Source organism: Syngnathus acus, chromosome 6 (genome assembly GCF_901709675.1).
Source record: "Syngnathus acus chromosome 6, fSynAcu1.2, whole genome shotgun sequence".
Taxonomy (NCBI): Eukaryota; Metazoa; Chordata; class Actinopteri; order Syngnathiformes; family Syngnathidae; genus Syngnathus; species Syngnathus acus.
Window position 1 is genome coordinate 12,967,920 of NC_051092.1, and position 17,263 is coordinate 12,985,182.

The following is a 17,263-nucleotide window of genomic DNA, read 5'->3' on the forward strand; positions in this document are numbered from 1 at the left end:
ATTGAGAGCTTAAGAGAAAGAGAGAGCTGTCACATTTCAATGACTTAAATAAGCATTAAAGCTCTTCATCCAAAATCCAAGCACAACAAATGTCAGACATGTCATTTGTGTTTATACTCATTTTTAATTTTCAGAAACAACATAACAATCTGCTGATTATGAACTTGACTTTTCTTGAGAACATCCGTCCGTCCGTCCGTCCGTCCGTCCGTCCGTCCGTCCGTCCGTCCGTCCATCCATCCATCCATCCATCCATCCATCCATCCATCCGTCCGTCCAGTCGTCCATCCATCCATTCGTCCATCCATTCATCATTTATCTATTCATCCATCCCATTTGACGTGTTTATGGTTGCAGGCAGGGCACACTCTGGACTGGCCCCCACTGAATCACAAGGCATTCTTTAAAACAAATTAGGAGAAATAAAAGGTGTCATAACTCATCACTTTTAAGCTGTTGTGTCATAACAAGTGCCGATTATATAAACCTTTGCTTGGGATATGAGACATTTTCCCATACAGTAAATATTATACTACAGATAGTTTTTCAAGCTTTTGTCATTGAAGCGCTCCAGGCTAACAGTTTTACCATGTGCATTAGTTATGCTGAAAAGATAGTCTGTTATTTCTCTTCAACAAATTTCCCCCAATGCTCTAAATTCAAGTATTGAAAAAATAATTCTGTGAGAAATTAAGATTGCCTGTAGATGACAAGCAACTTTGAGACAATAAGGAGATGAAGTTGTGTTTACAGCGAGAAGCCAAGTCTTGGAGCGTACGTAGAATTGAGGACAAGATGTTTAAAAGAGGGACAAGTGGCGGCAAGATAAGATATGAAGAAGGAGAGATGGAAGGAAAAGATGAGGAGAAAGGAGGAATGAAATGTTTGTGGGGTTTTCTTTTCTTTTTTTTCAGCGCAAATTTTCCCCCTGGAGCTCATTAGTCTGGAGAGAAACAAACCACGAAACCTTAAAAACCAACAGAGTGGAGAAAGACAGCAGAAAGGGGAAAGGAGGGCTCTAGCCTGAGGAATACAAAAAAGATGGAAAATAGGCAGCAGTAGAGAAAGTCAGAAATTAGTTACAAGTGGACAAGAACGTGATACTAAAATGTTTACTGAATAAGACCAGACCAGACGTGAAATTGGTTAAAGAAAAATAAAATACATTTAAATTTTATTGATTTCAGACCAAAGAAAAACAGTAGATAATAAATCCATTTGATTGGATGATAAATCAGACAACGAATTTTTAAGGTCTAAATATTCACATGTAGTTTACAACCAAGATAATAAAAATCATCATCATAATAATAATGTTCTACCTTCTGTTAATATATGTAATATGTATGTAGTATCTGAGCTTTTTAGCCACAACTTGTTTTGAACTAAAAAAAAAACCCAAGAAGCAAATTTTCTTTTATCAGAATAGCAAAACAGCAGCTCAGTTTTCCACACAAAGTCACTAGAGGATCCCCTTATATATATTTTTTTTCATATAACACTGAAATACAGAATATACAGACATTATAGTCATCAGCCAGATTCAATTGAACGTATGGATTTAAGGGATTATTGTTATGATCATCATCGTCATCATCGTAGTAGCAGTAGAAACAATGACTTGAATTTATGATGTAATATCATGTATGTACTGTATATTGTTGCTTTTAAGTGTCCGAGAGTTCCAAGTTTGATGTTGAAGTAAAGCAAGAATCAGTCCGTGCTAGGAGGCGAACAAATACAGCAGCAGATGAAAGTACACGTGGGGACCTTGGGAAGAGGATGAGATGGATGTTGGGGAGTGAAGGTAAACTAATTTGTAACCTCAACCCTAAAATAAGGACAGAAAATCAACACTCTTTAAAAAATGCCTTCCGCCTTTGCAGCAGTTTTGAAGCGTGTTGCGGCATCATTGTTTTTTTTATCTTGCAGCCCGTTGGCATGGATTTGGAGTCTTTTGGAGAACTAAAAGAACCCAATGCAGTTGACTAAAGCTTCTAGAAGAAGGAACATGTAGGTTTTGGTGGAATGTTACTTTGCTTGCTTCGAAACTTGAGCAACTTCACCATCAAGCATGAGTTTAAAAAAAAAAAAAAGGTCGATGGGCTGAACTATTGACAAAACATTCCTCAAAGTAGTGGATGGAATGAAGGGAAGGGAAGTTACTCTGGCTTTAAAACACTCACGTTATATGCATATGAAGGAACGGGGACTTAAATAAAAAAAAGTTTTTGGCCATCAGAGCAAGAGCAGACGGAATAAACGGATGGAAAAATGAAGGGAAGTGAAGACGATGGCCACACTTTTTCAACTCTTCAGTAGCATCCCAAACAGAAGTCTGTCATCACCTCCATTTCTTCTTACCCGTGTCTTGGCATCTCTTCATTGTACTTCCCATCAACAACCAGCTTCTTCTTCAGCTCTTCTCCTCTACATGGGGAACACCAGGAAGCCAGAGAAGGTGGAATATTTCCAGCCTCCCATCAAATTTCCTCTCTCCAGTTTGAGGTAGGCTCGGTCTCCTTTCTCCATCTGGATCAGAACGCCATTGCTGGCTGCCTCGCGGGTCACATCCTGGTCGCCAGCAAAAGCCGAGATGACGGGCCAGCCGTTGTGCACGAGGCTCACCTGGACAATAGAGAAGGAATCACAAATGGAGGAAACCTGACCATTTTTCTGGGAACAAACTGAGGCTGCATACTTTGATTGGTCTGACTTGGAGAGCCGAGCGGCTTTGCGACAATACAGTTTTGTGCTTTTCAGTCCATCCAGTTGATTGAAAGTTGATTGATTGAAAAATCATCCAGTACCACCATACTTTGGGTTTGTAGAAATTTGGTTAAAAATCTTCAACTTTCGATTTGCCTGAGTCAACTGGAATGAGCCAATCAAATCCCATTTGGTTTGATTTAAGTGTTAATTGAGTTTGTTTTTTTGGTCTGCGTCTTCACCACAGTGATGCCTGTGTTGAGGACGGCCGGCCGGACGGATGGACAGATAGATGATTTATTCCAGTAAAATCACATCTTGTGTTCACATCCAAATCAGTGTGCTAATAACTGTTCAAACAACAATATTGTAGTACTATGCTTAGGCCAAACCAAAATCAAGAGCCTTGGCAGAGTTAAAGGGTTTCCAAACTCCTCACAAAATCGGATGCAGCAAACCATAAATATACACTTAAACATCACTCCACCTCCTGACACACAAGTGTATGTTTGTGCATTTGTGCCGTGTGTGTGTATGTGTGTGTGTGTGTGTGAGTGTGTGCGTGCGTGCGTGCGTGCGTGTGTGCGTGCATGTGTGGGCAGGGTGAGTGGAGAGTGGAGAGCTCTTATGGCCAGCCACTCCTCTTTAATGGCCAACTTGTTCGTGGTGACTCAAAGTCAGAGCACACGTGCGAGAACGAGGGTTAGTATGTTACATTGAATAATGACCTGAAAACACTCAGACGCTACTTGAACTTCTTTTTTCATTATATCAGGATGGCGATATGTCATAGGTCAGCATGGTTGAAAAAGAATTGCAGTTTCAAATGCCAAAACTTAAATTGGGTGGCAATAATTTACAGTATTTATTCAAGGAATCATTTATCTTTGAAAATGTGAACAGTTCTTACTAGTCTCTAATTTCAAAACTAGTTATTTATCAGTTTTGTTGTGTAGCCTATACTGTATATAATATGAGACGTTCATACATGTATTTAATTTGACAATCATAATGGGCCTGAGAAAGAAACTATGAATACGATGTGGCCCACGACAAACATGAGTTTGACACCCCTGGACTAGATCAAATAAAGACATTAAATAGAATTTCACCAAAGACGTCATCTTATTAAAAGAGATGCCAGGTTGCAATGTATGCAATGTTATACATTCAGCTGAGACTACACGCACATACACACAGTACGAGTACACTCTCACAATTACCAGGCATAAAAATAAAAGCATGATAATAGGGCTGCATGTTGGTCAGGCCTAAATTGACCTGCATTCATTATGCATAAGCATCAATTAAGTGCCTTATTATGGAGCAAGAGATAATAAGCGACCAAGTGCAACAAAGGGAATGCAGGAAGCCAGCGATTAAAAGAAGGCACAGAAAATGGAAGCCAAAAATGAAAGGTGGATGCAGCGAGAGAAGCATTTTTCTTTATCGATTATATAATTGTGAATTATTTGATTTCATTTGCTCATTTTCAGCAAGCAGCTATGATCCAGTAGGTAAGATAAGGTCGACAAATTAGAAGAAAAAAAAAACGCCTCGTGTGACTTTCCCACTGGACAGTTATAAACACGATTAATTGGCAATAAAAAGCCCTCCAATGAAAATCTATTTTCACGGGATTTCAAAGAAATTCTAACTACTGCCGTTATACGTTGGTTCAGGAAGGTTCATCAGGCATCTGCCTTCTGGAAGAAGCCTGAGGAAGATTCCAGGGAATCTATTACAGTCATTCCCGTATTCTCAGGGGTGCATTCTGTTTCTGTGATGCCAAAAGCACGCTCACACATTTAGAAGGAGTGTTTTGAGGTCAACCGAGAGGCTGGCGCATCCGCTTCACAGTGCTAAGTTTGGGGGTTCAAGTCCAGGTCTTAACATGCTGAGTTTGTGTGTTCTCATTCCCAAAACATACATGTTAGCTTATTTGTAGGCTATAAATTGTTCTTTGGTGTAAGTGTGAGTGCCAGTGATTGTTTGTCTTGACACATCTTGCAATGTCCCCAACTTTTCAGTCAAAGTCAGCTGGGATAAGCTGCAGAGGTCATTTATGCCGTGCTTGCACTTTGGACGGACCAGGCTCCACCGTTAGACCTCCAAAGTGCCAATTTTCAAGAAAAGCAGTGTTAAAGTGGTGGTAGAAACATGCTCAGAAAAGACTCCAATTTTGTGAATCACTCTCTGACTGGAGTGACGCATCCATCTTTCGTCAACAAGTCCTTTCAAGCAATGTCCATGACAAACCTTTTCAATGCTTGCTTGACTGAATTTGACTCATTTCAAAGTGTATCCACAAGGCTGCCTAAGATAGACGCGGGGAACCTTTTTGTCACATTAAATTTTGTGTTAGACGTTCTGTTCACTTGTCTAACTGTGCAACGATTCCATGCAATTAAACGTAATAGTTTTAATTCATAAGTGCCCCTGTTTTGAGCAGCCCACAGCTAACGATAGAAAACGTCTGGCTACACAGGTTAATTGATGAAAGGTATGCGTGTGTGTGTTTTTTTTGGGGGGGGGCTAATCGGTATCAGATGGAAGTATGTTTCCTGCTCTATATGAAAACATTCAGAGCACAGTACATATGCAAACTATTATCTGATAGTATTATTGTGTCAATTAATCGAACAATTAATCGAACAATCTTTATTTTGCAAGAAAGTGCCTTAGAAAACAATTTTTACCCGATCACTGTTTACAAACCAACCTGCTTGTTTGGTATCGTTTCATAGGAAAGTTGGACTCAAGTATCTTAGATTGATCACAAGAAATACATATCAGGGTCATGATCATGTTGTTTTACAGCCTGGCCAATGGATGCTAGCTAGCCCTTGACACGTTTCATCGAGTTTCAGATCAAGTGACTGGATCTGCAACAAAATATATTTTATACATATTTCATTGTCGGAAACTACTCAATTATAAGAAACTCATAAGTCTAACAGCAAAAGTGGTCTTGCTGGCTGTCACGTCATCTGTAATGTGCCGGATGTCTTTGGTTTCCAATAAGAAGTTAGTTGGTAATTGAATTGAAATCTCAAAATGAATACGCGAGCCAACCTAGTTCCTCACAATTAATATAAAATCAGCACTTCCATGCACTGGAAAAGTATATCATGATCAATGCTTCTCAGACTTTCTTCCCTCCATCTTCATTCTTCCAGCAAAGCATCGTTCCCTGTACTTAATGCCCATCATTAGCTCCTTTTCTCTCCTACCCTGTTCATTACTTTTCCCGTCCATCCCGCCTAGAAACCTCCGTGCGAGTGTTTTTTTCACCTTTCCTTTCTCTCACCTTCCTTTTCATGTGCCCTCACTTCCTTGCCTTCATGCTTTGCAATGTGTGTTTTTCATCTTGCTGCCTCGCATCGCCTGCCTCTCAGGCAATTAAACAGTGGGAGATTTCAACACACCAGGTGCCCCTGGATGGATAGGGGCATGGATGAAGGAGGGTGGGAAAGGGGGGTGCTGTCATGGAGGAACAATCAACACCTATTCTATGTATGGAAGCATGTTCAAATGTCTACAATTTCCCTAATGTTTGACTAAGTTGATGACTTTTGAACGTGTCTCGCATCTGTCATCTCCAGTCGTGTTTGCGTGTAGCCAGACAACTATAACCCGCTCCGGAGGTTTCTCGCCGTCCTTGTTGTTACCGCAGATAAGCCGTGTTAATTAATTTGAGACTCTAATAATAATGCCTAAGTAGCAACGCATAATGCCGAAACTCCAGAGAGCCAACAGCATAATTACACAACAGTTTAATTTGCAAAGATCATATTGTGCACATGTTTAACACAGGAAACGAGTTTGGGACAAAAATTTCCCATCACTTGACACAACAAAAGACTAAATGAGGCAACACGGAACATGTGGTGAAAGAGAGTTGTTAGTGGCATGAAGGGGAAGGGTGTGTATTAAATCAGTGGTTCCCAACCTGTGTACCCCAAAGCTTTTTTTTTTTCTTTTTTCTCATAGCATGAGTACGCCCTAACTCAGGTGTGTTCAAAACCGGTCCTCGAGGGCCGTCATCCTACATGTTTCAGATGTTGCCCTCTGCCAACACACCTGACTCACACAATCAGCTCATCGGCAACGAGCTTGATCATTTGAATTGTTCGTGTTGGGAGAGGGCAATTTTAAAAAAGTGCAGGATAGCGGCCCTCGAGGACCAGATTTGGACACAGCTCCTTTAACTTGATGATTCCACATAACACAACTAATTGTTGAATGAATATAATTTGGATTTTTTTTTTATTTGAACATTCAATGCTCATCTTTTCAAACGATGAAAATAAATAATATGAATAAAATAAAATAAATGTAATCAACATCAAGCATAAACCAGCCCCTGTTTTATATTTTCTTAGCAAAATAAAAATGGCGCTCCTTTGACTAAGGCATTGAAACTCAGGAAGGATCGCTGATAATATTCAGACGCATAATAGCAATTTTTCTTTTTTCAAATCAGCCATCTGCTTTTTTAACGAGACACTTGAGTTGACACGCGACTGTTGGGATTTTGCCGCCACTATACCACAGGTTAGTGACCTGGAATATAAACTATTAAATATTTCCACATACCCCCTGCAATGTGCTTACATGCCCCTAGGGGTTAGGGTACACCAGGTTGGGAAACACAGTATTACCAGACCAACAAATCGATATTTCTGTGCGATATAATCAAACCTGCGCAGCATGGAACCTTGTTATTTGAATGGTGCACAAACTAAATGGAGGTGCTGTCCGTGGTGCTGAAGCTGCATCAGCCGCAGTATTCCAACCTCCTATTTTGTTGTGTCCTCTGCGCGTGTGGGTTCATTATGAGTGGGGAGAACAACTAACCTTCATCTGTTGATGCCCACCCCTCACCTTTTTTCTCTGGGGAAGGAAGACACACACACACACACACACACACACACACACACACACACATACACAAACACACACACATATTGCGGACACTAACCTGTATTGTTTGGCGGTTGTAGACTTTCACCACATGGAAGTTAAAACTGTAAATCCCTTTTCGTGGAGCCATAAAATTACTTTTTTCCTCGTCAAAATTCTTCCCGACGTTTACGAGAACCTGACAGAAGGAAAAGTAAAAAGTTAGGTTGTCGACACGAGATTGTGCTGCATCGCAATTTAGTATGCGGCAAGATCGGAAATTTTTGCGGAGGCACGCACAGAATAATATTCCTACTCTAATTAGTCTGACTGTTTTTACCGAAGATCCTCAACTGTTAAAATGAATCCTATCAATCATGTCTATGATTTATTGAAGAGCACTTTTTAAATGGCCATTAAAAGTACCGGTGAACGCAATCTTGTCTCACAGCATTAAGATTTCCCCAACGATGACCAAGAAAAACCTGGATTCCATTATCTGCTTCTTTCCCCCACTTTATTAGGAATGAAATAAAAAAAATAAAAAAAATTCATTGAAATTTCTATCATGCAACGCTGCGGCCAAGTGTCTGCTTTAATGGACAAAAGCGGACCGTGACGGGTGATTGAGCGGCAGTTGGAGTGAAAGTTAACCTTTCCTGGGAAGCAGGCAGGACCTTGCTCCCGTGACCTGTAGTTACTAAATTATTTGACATATCAGATCACATAGCCAGAAATGTCATGTCGAAAAGCAGAAGTAAAAGGCTTTTTTTTTTAAGGCCAGACTTACATTAGCATGAAAAAAAGAGGATCTCGCTCGTTTCACTTTTAGCAAGCCTCTGACTATTAGGATGCTGGACTGGTATGAACAGAAGCCGCCAATGTGTCCTTCCAGCAACTCATGCTGACCTGGATTTTTGTTGTTTTCACAACCTCTTTTTTTCCAAATACATCTAGTAGTAATAGGTTATTTGTTAGGATTTATGCTTTAGGACCACAGTTTAACGGTTCAAGTAACATTGTGGACAAAATGAAAAGATGCGAGTTTACTTCCTTAATAGTGAAAGTGCCCTTGAGCAAGGCACTGTCCCCACCCACCCAACTGCAGCACTTTGTGCGGTCCAAATTGCATTTCCTCATGAGGAATTATAGAATATAGATATAGAATGTCTTTATTGTCATTGGATAGCAGGTATACAATGAAATTTTGAATAAAAATAATGATAAACAGATTTAAGATACACCTCCAACTATGTTTAACCCACAGAGGCAGTCATGATGTAAGATTTCATGGACAGTATTAAAAAGGTGAAAAAACACATTAAACTAACATGGAACTTGCAAATGACTACTCCGTTTTTGGTAATAAAAATACTGAACACAAACGTTACTCTTTGTCCGACATAAACTCTGCACGTCATCAACAGCGCACATCCGTTTATATTGATTTTAAGGTGAATATGAAAAGCAGGTGTTTAGTTCCTACCTTATCAAAGTAGATGATATTGGTTCGGTTGCTCATTTCTGAAGGTTCGTGGTTGGTGTTCCGGACGGCCGAGAACGCCACTTTGGCACTGCCCGAGCGCACCGAGATGCCCAGCGCGGTGCCCGTGGGGTCCGACGTCGGGTTGGAGTCGCACACCACCAGGCACTTCCCCTCCAGGACGATCGGTTCCGTTTCGTTTTGAGCGTGGCTCGGGTTCGGGCTGGCCGCGAGCCACACGGCACTCAGCAGGCAAAACGCCAACATACCCGCAATCACAAGCGACGACCTGGACGCGGGGCTTTTAGTCCACTTTAAAACCTCGTATAGGGCGGCTTGAGTGTCCCCACCTTTGGCCCGAAGTGAAACGAACTCTGCTGGGAGTTGGTGATCACGCTTGCTGTGTGAAATTGAGTTGGCGGCTGGCGCTTTGCTCCTCTCCTTTCTTTTTCAAGTCCCAATATGTCCAGCTCGACTTGCCACTTGTAATTCGTCGTCCTTTGTTCTCGTTGTCACTTCTTGGCAGCTTTTCAGTGACTTGGAGGACAGTGAAGGAGTGTGTCGTGCAATGCGGAGGGGCCGTGATGTGTGCACGCGGAAAAAGCAGTCATAGCGCGCGGAGTGATGCTGGAGGTTGGCCAGCAGTGGGTGGTGGTGCTGATGGTGGAGGTGGAGTGGGGCGAGCTCCGTCTGGCTGGCGAGCGCGCGCGACTGAATTATTGATACGTCACAAATAAGAGTTTGAAACACAAAAGGCTCTGGAGGAAGAGACCAGGCGACGCAGATCGAGATGCTCACGCTTTGCTCTTACTTTTTTTTGGTTTTATTTTTCCTCCCTCAACCGCGGAGTTGTCCCTCCCTCCGGTCACTGAGAGCTATCATCGGATTAGCGCGTGCGCGTCTTCCCTATTTTCCAATCGCCTCCAGCGGACCGGCCCCCATGATCCCCGCCCCTCCTATACTTGAGGCATCTCTCTCTCTCTCTCTCTCTCTCTCTCTCTCTGTCTCTCTCTCGCCCCCCCCAAACACACCTTTAAATTAAATAAAATCAACTCTCTCCCTCTCTCCTCCAAACTCACCTTTAAGTTAAATAAAATCATAAAATCTACCCAAAGAGCAACCTCGGCCTTGCACTATAAATGAAAACACTCCAGCCCGCCCAATAATAGTAATCCACTGTTATTAGAACTGAAGCCTTGTAAAAACACTCACGTCCATAATGTCTTATGGGAAATATATGAGTATTAGAGCTCATCTTATTCCTCTAATTGCATGTTCCTAGCTTCTCGCATCTGTTGACATACTAGCAGCTCCCACCAGAAATTCCAACAAAGAGGGTTTGAAAGAGGAGGCAGGAGAAAGTAAAAATGTTTGATGAAGACTATCTTTTCATTGACTCATGTCACAAATGAAACATTAGCACGACAGAATTATTACTATTTCATATATTTCAACTGATTAAACTTCATTCGTCATCTAAATACATTCTAAAAAAAAAAAAAGGAAGATTTAAAAAACCTAAATTGTTGAAAATAAAAATAAACAATGCCATGATTCATTTTTTGGAGTGTTGGTGCCGGGTTAATTAATTTGGGGTTTTACAAAACAACCATTTTAATAGCATATCTGTCCTTATTTGCAGGCTGCCATGTTGACACAGAAGTGGACATCAGATTCCCTAATTGGCCAATCTCAGGCCAGAAGAAAGCTATCCTTGAAAAAAACAATAAAAAAAAACACCATAATAAACCATCAACAGTATCTAGAGCAAAAGCGCAAATGTAAAGATGAAACATTAAAAACAAGTAAATTTGTGCAACATAATACACAGCGCGTGTATGAACAAAGGGAGAAAACACGTATTTCACAAAGGCTCCACTGATATCCTGGCAGATGTAGAAAATCTGATGAAGTGGTGCAGCAAAGCAGAAAGTGGAATAAATAAGAACCTTGGGGAGATCAAACAACAGGGACGCACGCACATGCATGACATGAGGTACATGTTACTCGGGGTTGCCGTGACAATAATGACATTCACATGGGAGGGCATGGTAGTGTATGAACACCGTGACTGCAGCTTTGAAAAGAACTTTCAGATGCTAGCGTTGTTCTCAGCTAACTGGCTGCAGAAGTGGAACTCCACGTCTGGCCAGTAAGAAGCCATTTTTTTCCCGCCAACCACAGTGGCTGAATGCTGGTTAGCGGTGAGAGCCAAACAGGTGTCAGAAAGTGTTCATAAAGTGAGGATAACTCACTTTGAATCTTCACACTCACAAAGAAATGTGTTCTTTTTTTTCTGCTAGTGATTGGTTGCCATGTTATCTTTTTCTGGATGGTATTTTTGGTTGGTTGTCAAGGAAGTTCAAAGTGTTGAGTTGATTTCTGAATCACAAGTGATACAGTCGTCATTTTGTTTGCCAGCGTGTAGGACATTTACGCCCCAACGTTTGCGGCGTGTCCTTCACATTGGCACAAGTTGGCCGTTGTCAGCGGCTTTTCCAGCTAATTGAGCATGGCAAATCTGTGGCAGAGGCCACTGTTGACAGAATGTATTCCTATGCCTGGTTGGTTAAGAATAAACAAAAGAAATACTGACTTCAGCAAGAATTTATCGGTGTTTTTACTTTGATGTCATTTCACGGAGGTTATGTGTATATTTCACTCACTCCCAGGTAAATATGGAGTTTTCGGGGTGCTTCTCCCAATTTTTATTCTACTTCATACCAAATGTGTTTGATGCATTCCATAACATCACCTCAGCCAGTGAAAGCTATTTCACTCTTAAATTAAAATACAGCCACTTAATGGTGTTAGCATTGCACTAGGATTTGATACGAAGATATTTATGTCCCGGAGGCTTTAATATCTTTAAAAAAAATGACTTTTGATGCAGGAAGAGATATGTTAAAATCTAAACGTATTTTTAACACTTAATTCCACCTATTGTCTACTCGCTTCAATAATGATTTTGTCCCTCTTTGTGTCTGTCTGCTCTCCTACATGACGTCTCTGCAGCTCTTTTGCTGCCTTTTGTCTCCCGAGGGTTCCCTTCAGGCCTTAATACAAGTTGACAGTGAAAGACATGCCAAAAGGACTTCTTTCAAATACGTTACCCAGAAGACAAGACACAGTGACTCTCCCCCTCCCTTTTCAAAAATTTAACACGTACAATGTTGTCATACAATCTGTTTTGCATACATTTATTGTGACTCAAAGTGCTGACCAATGTTTGTTGACAGCATTTTCTTCTTCTTAACCTGTTCAGGGTCATGGGTAAGATGGAGTCCATCACAGATGTTCTGATCATCTGACTCCTTTTATGAGCCAAAAGACTCAGATTTGGGGGGACTCAAACTCTGTTTGAGGCGGGGTCTTTTCCCTCTAAGAGAGCACCGCACTCCTTTCCAAAATTCCGACAGAGGACCAAGGTCTCAGATTTGAAGGTGCTGGTCTTCATCTCAACTGTTTCCGTGAGAGTTGAAAACTGCGGATTGATGAAGCCAAAAGAAACACATTTGAAAGTGAAACAAAGGCCACATTCTTAAATAAGAGGAATCAAGCTGATTTTTATTTATTTTTATTTTTTATGCCTGGCTTTATTTGTCTGGCTGTATTTCAAGAGGACCGGTGGAACAAATATGTCACCATTTATTTGTTTACATTTGCTGAGTACAATCGGAGATGTTGAAACATCATATTCAGTGCAAAGGCCATTGACAGTCCCAAGTCGATTTGTAATAATGTGTGGAAAAATATGTCTTAACTCAGCTGGCATATTGTTTATGCGTCACAGGCTCCGTGTGCTATTTGGAAACTCAGTAGGTGTGAGAGCTGGAAGTGGAAGAAACAATTACCACTTTGATATTTGAGGGACTATTTTAGTGTTATGGTGACACAAATTGTGGTGTCACCTTCCTTCTGATATGAGAATTTTCACTCCATTGTTATTTCAACTCAATGATAACATGCTGTAGGATTGAGCTGCATATATGTAAGTGCGTTTAGAAGCAAAGTCATATAATTCCTAAATTTTTAAATTTGGTCTCAGACCTTGACTTCAGATAAACCAAGGTTCTATTTCAATCCATCAGAGAATAAAGTGTACCAGTAGATAAAGCCAAAATAAATTTAGTGTGTGGGTAGCGTTTGTGCTTTCAAAGCTTCTCCTCTTGAGGTATCTAATACTTTATTATTAAATATAACAACAGATAAGTCATCAAACAATGTAGGTGTAGGTAAGCTAAGCAGAAATACTGTATAACATAGCTGTGAACCATCCTGGTTAAGTTTTTTTCTTACGTTGTGACTCAAACAGACAACACACTGTATTTGAATTTCACTTTTTGTTGACACTAAGGAAAAAAAAAAAAAGCATATCGCGGCATCTAAAGTCAGATGAAATATGAAATTCTACCACAGTTGAGTGTGCTCAAATTTAGCGGTTCCATCGTAGGGCATCTTGGTGCACATTTTCCGACAAGAAAATATTGTAATCGGATCTGTGCATGATGCGGTTTAAATGAGGCTTTGCCTTTCAGTTGCTGTCTCCCTTTTCCCAGTAAAATGTGAAGCGTCAATGTCATGATTTATTACCCAAACGGAAATATTATACTCCCATGTAGCAATCGGGTATCAATCTAATTGATTATTTAATAAACAGTTGTCCCCGGCATAAGATTAATCAACATCCACTGTGATAGTTTATAAGCATATTTTTGAAGGGTAGCTGCCATTAACTGAGTTATCCTCTGTCACCACATCTAGCACTTCTGTTGAAATAATCAAATCTCATATGTAAAGTCAAGCCTCTAATCTCATTTTCCAAACGTGATTATATTTTATGTTTGCAGGGCACGGCGGCCTGGCTCACCGCAAGGTTGACATGGCCTATGTAAACTTCCTGTATGTGGCGACCAATCATTGATGGACCATAAAATAAAAATACACAATATGGCTGCTTTGTCTGTGATCTACCACAGACTTTTTCTTTTCAAGAGATTCTGAAGGCAGAAGTATTAGAGATAGGTCATCATGTAAAAATTGCTAGTTTCCATGTATAATGTGGACCAATTCAAAGTTGGTTTTGGCTTATCCTAAAGATCCATCATGTGGTTGAGGCCCTTTTCACACAAAGACACCCCTATAGTGGAAGCAAGGTTTCTATTCAATAGGCAGTCTTGCAGTCTTTCATTTGAGTGTCTATATGAAACATTGAAATCATTGAAATAGTCTCTCACGACGGCACGACACAGTGAAGTAAAGGACTTTACGCAACCATCTCATGCTGACAGTACAAAGCCTTCCAAAAAGAGCCTTCGGAGGAGGCTTGCTGAGATAGTTGCCATCGTTAAACGGCGCTACGACGTCAAGCCATGTCTCTCGTTTCCGCTGTTTTTGCAAAATCGAACGTTTCTTGCCCTGTTATTTGTCATTCTCTTGCCGTGCTGCGGTGAAAGCCTTTGCAGTGACAAACTCCAATCCAATCATCAATAATACATGATGCCCTTCTACTATTAAGTAAATGCACTCAACAGCGTAGTGCAACCGAACATGTGTATTGACCGCATGCAAGATTTTATCTTGCTATATTTAGACACCCAAGATTAGCGTCATATTTGTTAGACACGGACACAGATTTCAGTCAAGTTACAATTGTGGCATACAAATGTACTGGCAGACGCAATATTTAATGTGACTCACATCACTGCACCAGGCTAAAATGACTTCGCCCGCCTCTGAACACATTTTAGATGAATACATTCAAAACATGGATGAATGGGGGAAAAAAAATGAGGGAGTCTATTACTGACCTTGCTTTATTCTCTTGTTCCTGCTCATTTCCCCAGTGTGTGCAACAATTCAATTTCACACACTTCCCTCTGTGTCGTATTACTACAAAAGAGTGACATAACCTGATGGTGAAAATGGAGAATTAAGAGGAACATTGACCTTGACGATGTCTTTCATGCCTATCTGATTAGCTGTCATCACCCACCCCCCAATGTCTCTATCCCCTTCTCACTTTCTCCCGCTTTCATTCTTTCCAGCAAATCTTATCACGTATCTCAGACACCCCTTTCTGCATTATCTCACGCACTTTCTTTTTTTTCTTTTTTCAAGCATTCATAAGTGGCTCTTACTAACTCTCCTAAAAAGTCCCAACCTCTGAATGCATATCTAAATTAATGAGATTTAAGGGAGTCTGGGTATGGACAGTATTATGTGTGTCCCCCGTGTGCATACTCAGCCTTGTGAACAATAATAAGTCTCTAAAAATTCACTGTGGAAACATTAAACTGTCACCTGACGTAGCTGTCTGTGTATAAACTCCTTACACCCACCAACATGTGCATGCACACACACACACACACACACACACACACACACACACACACACACACACACACACACACACACACACACACACACACACACAAGTGTAATATGAAGTGCAACAAAAATCTGTGAAATGCAATTACCTTTTGCACCTTTTTTTTTTGGCATAAACTTGTGTGGTATGAACCTAACTCAGATGTTATTTACTGTCGAGCTGGGTGATTCATCAAAACGTCATGATAATTTTGTCTTTTCGATCTTTTTTCCAAGAACGATTAAAGTGCAATTGAAGGGGCTGGTGTGTTTGCAAATTCCTGATGTGAAAGTAACCTGAAAGCATCATGACACAGCAAAACATTCTTTGTTTTCAAAACAAATTTTAAGGCTATATAAAATCCCTTTGACATGCGAACAGGAAAATAGCAATGACTTTGGGAATGATATTCCTTCAAATAACAAAATGCACACACAAACACTCGAATACTCAATAACTCAATTGACTACTCAAAGGCACAAATTCTTCCCAACCTGCAAAAAATGAGGTATATTAATAAATAAATTCATTCGCAAATCACTTCTTATCTGTGTGTGCGTCACAGTGACTCTGAGGCCAATGCACGCGCTCAGCAGAAACTCTTTTGTAATTGCTGTTATTTTATTATTTTGCTTTTTTCACTATTTTTCATTTTGTTTTTCCATGTTATGCATTTATTTAGGCATTTAATTTTCTTTATCCTCAAAATTCAAGGATACAAAAATCCAAGGACTTGTTTTGGTATACTGATTCAAATTTCCACACGAAATACAATACTCAAAGTCCCAGGTTAGCTCAAGAAGTCCAGGTAGAATAATAACATGGGTAGAACAATAACATGAAATCAAATAATGATGGGAACGAGATAAAGGAGCGTTTCATCAAAGGTGTGGATGTAGCATAGTGCAAAGTGCAGGCGGCTTGAATTTAACATGATATTGACATCAATGAATAAACATTTTATTATTTGTATTTCCAATCTCAATTAAAAATAATCTCCATATTAATTTCCAAAATTTCCATAATGGTGTCAAAATGATGTCAAATTGACATTTGTTTTTGTAGGACTTACGTATATGTTGCATGCCATAAACGTTATGTACTGAGCTGTTGGCATTTTTTGTAATCATTTTAGAGATCTTTATTTCTTTGCTATATAATTTCTTGAAATCATTTGTTGACTGTGAACCTAGTCTGGGTTTTTTTTTTGCTGCAGAGGGGAGCCTTTGATTGGATCCACCGTGTGTCTGAGGAGAAAGGGAAATAACATTAGGCGTCTGGAGTAGGAAGGTGAAAAATAACCTGTCATCACTTTTTTTCCCCCTTTCTTCGCTTGCCCTCCTTCAGTCTCTCTTTTGTGGTCGTCCTCACTCTCACCTTCAGCACCTCTTCCCTCACTTTGCTCTTCTTCCCACTTCTCAAAAGCTCATAGCTTGTCAGTTTCATCCCCTTCCGCTCAACCTGACAATGTTCGGACTCTCTCTGTCTTTATGACGAAATCTAGACGGAAGTATCGCCAGAGCAAAAATCCACCATGAGAAAGTCTAGATGATATAATGTGCAATTTGAATATTTGTACAATGGTACGTTATATTACATTTATTGAGTTGACAAGGGTTAGGCTAGGGAGGGAATGTGGAGGGAAAACAAGCAAACTTCATACAAGAAGCCTGGAGCCAAAATTCAAACTTTGAACCTCAGAACTGGATCAAGTCATTGTGGAAGGACTCAAGAGACCTGACCTCAACCTCCTCAAACATATATAGGAGGTTGAGGTCAGGTCTACACTACCGTTC

At 40.4% G+C, this 17,263-nt stretch overlaps 1 protein-coding gene across 1 annotated transcript; it reads right to left on the reverse strand.

The window, feature by feature from the left end:
- Window positions 1–912: 912 nt before the first annotated feature.
- On the reverse strand, window positions 913–10,023 carry cbln1 (cerebellin 1 precursor). Its single transcript, XM_037255085.1, has 3 exons — window positions 9,101–10,023; window positions 7,694–7,813; window positions 913–2,628 (listed from the first exon to the last, which is right to left on the reverse strand). Exons 1-3 carry the CDS (start codon window positions 9,362–9,364, stop codon window positions 2,431–2,433), a joined length of 582 nt encoding a protein of 193 aa, XP_037110980.1. The 5' UTR covers window positions 9,365–10,023; the 3' UTR covers window positions 913–2,430.
- Window positions 10,024–17,263: the final 7,240 nt, after the last annotated feature.

Bases quoted from the DNA above. Each gene is read 5' to 3' on its own strand.
- cbln1 (XM_037255085.1), bottom strand. From the start codon at position 9,364: ATGTTGGCGTTTTGCCTGCTGAGTGCCGTGTGGCTCGCGGCCAGCCCG. The intron at 7,814-9,100 runs GTAGGAACTAAA...TCCTTCTGTCAG, and splicing joins ATATCATCTACTTTGATAAG to GTTCTCGTAAACGTCGGGAA. The intron at 2,629-7,693 runs GTTAGTGTCCGC...TCTATTGTCCAG, and splicing joins ACAACCGCCAAACAATACAG to GTGAGCCTCGTGCACAACGG.